The 2,781-nt window shown below is 42.0% G+C and overlaps 1 protein-coding gene across 1 annotated transcript; it reads left to right on the top strand.

Moving 5' to 3' along the window:
- The first annotated feature begins 1,624 nt into the window (after window positions 1-1,624).
- LOC101642875 (40S ribosomal protein S4, X isoform-like) lies at window positions 1,625-2,259 on the top strand. Its single transcript, XM_030888586.2, has one exon. The coding sequence runs from the start codon at window positions 1,642-1,644 to the stop codon at window positions 2,257-2,259; it is 618 nt and encodes a 205-aa protein (XP_030744446.1). The 5' UTR covers window positions 1,625-1,641.
- Window positions 2,260-2,781: the final 522 nt, after the last annotated feature.

The raw sequence follows: 2,781 nt of genomic DNA, 5'->3' as shown, positions 1-2,781 counted from the left end.
AGGCAAAGGGCAGTTATAGAAATCTAAATACAGGTATATACAGATGTAAATATATTTATATACATCTTTGATTTCTTTAGTGGCTGTGGATTCAAGTAAAATGAAGTCCTTGACAACTTCAATCTTTTCTCCATTTATCATGATGTCGCTTATGGGCCAGTTGTGAGGATTTAGGTTTTCTTTAACTTGAATTGCAATCAGTACTGAAGGCCACAGTCTTTGATCTTCATTAGCACAAGTTTCAGGTCCTTTTGGATTTCAGCAAACATGGTGTGTCATCTGCATATTGCCATTGTTAATGAGTCATCCTCTAATCCTTATGCTATGTTCTTCTCCATAGGGTCCAGCTTGCATAATGAATAAGAATGGTAGAAGGAACAACCCTGTTGCATTTGGAATCATGAGATATCCCTTTGATCTAGAGTCTAGATCAAACTTTTGAGAGAGGGGAGTCCTTCCTGCCCCCTCACAACAATTTCAAACTCATTTGAATGCCATAAATATCTTTTGACAAGCAAATGAAATCACCATTATCTGAATAATATCCTTTAAATGTTGTCGATTTTACTTCAGAGCCACATGTATGTCCCGAGAGAGCCACATGTGGCTGGCGAGCTGCAGTTTGCCAACCCCTGTTCTAGCCTAACAACTGCTTCTTGGTCTATGTACAGGTTCCACAGGGCTATGGTTAAGTGTTCTGGAATTCCCATTTTGTGCAATGCTTTTACATAGCCAATAAAACATAGTAAACATCTTTCTGATCTTTTCTGCTTTCCACCAAGTTCCGTCTAACATCAGTCAGTCCACAGTCCTTTCTGAGGTCAGCTTGAATTTCTGGCAACTCCCTGCCAAGCTACTCCGACCTTCTTGTTTAGTTATCATCAGCAAAATTTTACTTGCATATGATACCGTTCAATAATCCTCCCATTCTGTTGGACCACTTTTATTTGGAATAAGCACACATACGGATCTCTTCCAGTCAATTTTCTGGTATAAACGACTTTTTCTAGCTTTTTGACACCTTTTAATTGGCATTTTGTCAATTCCTAGAGCCGGTTTTTTGCTGATGCCTTCAGTGCAGTTTGGGCTTCTTTCGGTGCCATCAGATCTTTGTCATATGCCACCTCTGAAAGGGTTGGGTGTCAGTTTGTTTGTTTGTTTTGCTTTTTGATACAGTGACTCTATTTTCTTTTGATGTTTCCTGCATTGATCAGTATTTTACCCCTAGAATCCTCCCATATTTCAACTCAAGGCTTGAGTTTTTCCTTCCTTTGTTTTCAGCTTGAGATAAGCTAAATGTGCTCTTCCTTTGGAGCTTTCTAGCGCTAGGTCTTTGTGAAGTTTATTATATAAATTCACTCCATCTTCTTGATCTGCCTTTTGAAAATTTCCATTCACCTGTTCCGGTCTCGCTGCCAGGGAGTATGCGGCTCTGCCGTGTGAATTCACTCCTCTGCCGCTGCTGCCGTGGCTCGTGGTCCCAAGAAGCACCTGAAGCGCGTAGCTGCTCCAAAGCATTGGATGCTGGACAAACTCACTGGGGTGTTTGCTCCTCGTCCATCCACTGGTCCCCACAAGCTGAGAGAATGTCTCCCGCTGATCATTTTCTTAAGAAATGACTTAAGTGTGCTCTGACTGGAGATGAAGTTAAAAAAAATTTGCATGCAGCGGTTCATTACGATTGATGGCAAGGTCCGAACTGATACAACCTACCCTGCTGGTGGTATGATTGTCATCACCATTGACAAGACCGGAGAGAATCTCCGTCTGATCCACGACACCAAGGGTGGCTTTGCTGTTCCTCGCATTACACCTGAGGAGACGAAGTACAAGTTGTGCAAAGTAAGAAAGATCTTTGTGGGCACAAAAGGAATCCCTCACCTGGTGACTCATGATGCTCGAACCATCTGCTATTCTCATCTCCTCATCAAGGTGAAGGACACCATTCAGATTGATTTGGAGACTGGAAAGATGATTGATTTCATCAAGTTCGACACAGGCAACAGGTGTATGGTGACCGGAGGTGCTAACCTGGGAAGAATTGGTGTGATCGCTAATAGAGAGGAACACCCTGGCTCTTTTGATGTGGTTCATGTGAAAGATGCCCATGGCAATAGCTTTGCCACCCAGCTTTCCAACATTTTTGTTATTGGAAAAGGCAACAAACCCTGGATTTCTCTTCCCCGAGGGAAAGGTATCCGCCTCCCCATTGCTGAAGAGAGAGACGAGAGACTGGCTGCCAAACAGAGCAGTGGGTGAAATCATCTTGAGGTGGAGTGAATGAAGAGATCTCTACAATAACAAATGAGGCTTTTTCCCCCTTTGTAAAAAAATTTTTAGCATAATTAAAAAAAATTTTTTTAGCATAATTTTTAAAAGTAGTTACTTCTGATTGAACTATTGGATTGTATGGTATGTGAATTATTTGCCAATAAAACTGTTAGAAAACTAAAAAAAACAATAAAATACTGCTCAGAAAAAAGAAAGAAAATTTCCATTCAGATCTTGGACCTCATCGTTTCTTCCATTTGCCTTAACTACTGCACAATCAAGAGCACGTTCCAGAGTCTCTTCTGACATCCATGTTGGCCTTTTCTTGCTTTCGTGTCTTTGGACTGTCCCGTTGGTAACTTCTTTCACGTGCTATTCTGGACGTCTTCCCTCTGGCGGGGCGGGGCTCACCTTCTAAGCAGAATAAGCTGTGGCTGTAGAATCAACTTCAGTCTGTACACCCCCGTGCCTGTCAGAGGGCAGCTGTGTACTCCAGAGGATTTATCAAGA

The sequence above is a fragment of the Echinops telfairi genome, unplaced genomic scaffold, assembly GCF_000313985.2.
Source record: "Echinops telfairi isolate 266 unplaced genomic scaffold, ASM31398v2 ScPeMD7_7468;HRSCAF=8506_0, whole genome shotgun sequence".
NCBI classification, from domain to species: domain Eukaryota; kingdom Metazoa; phylum Chordata; class Mammalia; order Afrosoricida; family Tenrecidae; genus Echinops; species Echinops telfairi.
This window is presented reverse-complemented; position numbering and strand designations above follow the sequence as displayed.

Excerpts from the sequence above, each read along its gene's own strand:
- LOC101642875 (XM_030888586.2), top strand. The coding sequence starts at position 1,642 with ATGAAGTTAAAAAAAATTTGCATGCAGCGGTTCATTACGATTGATGGC.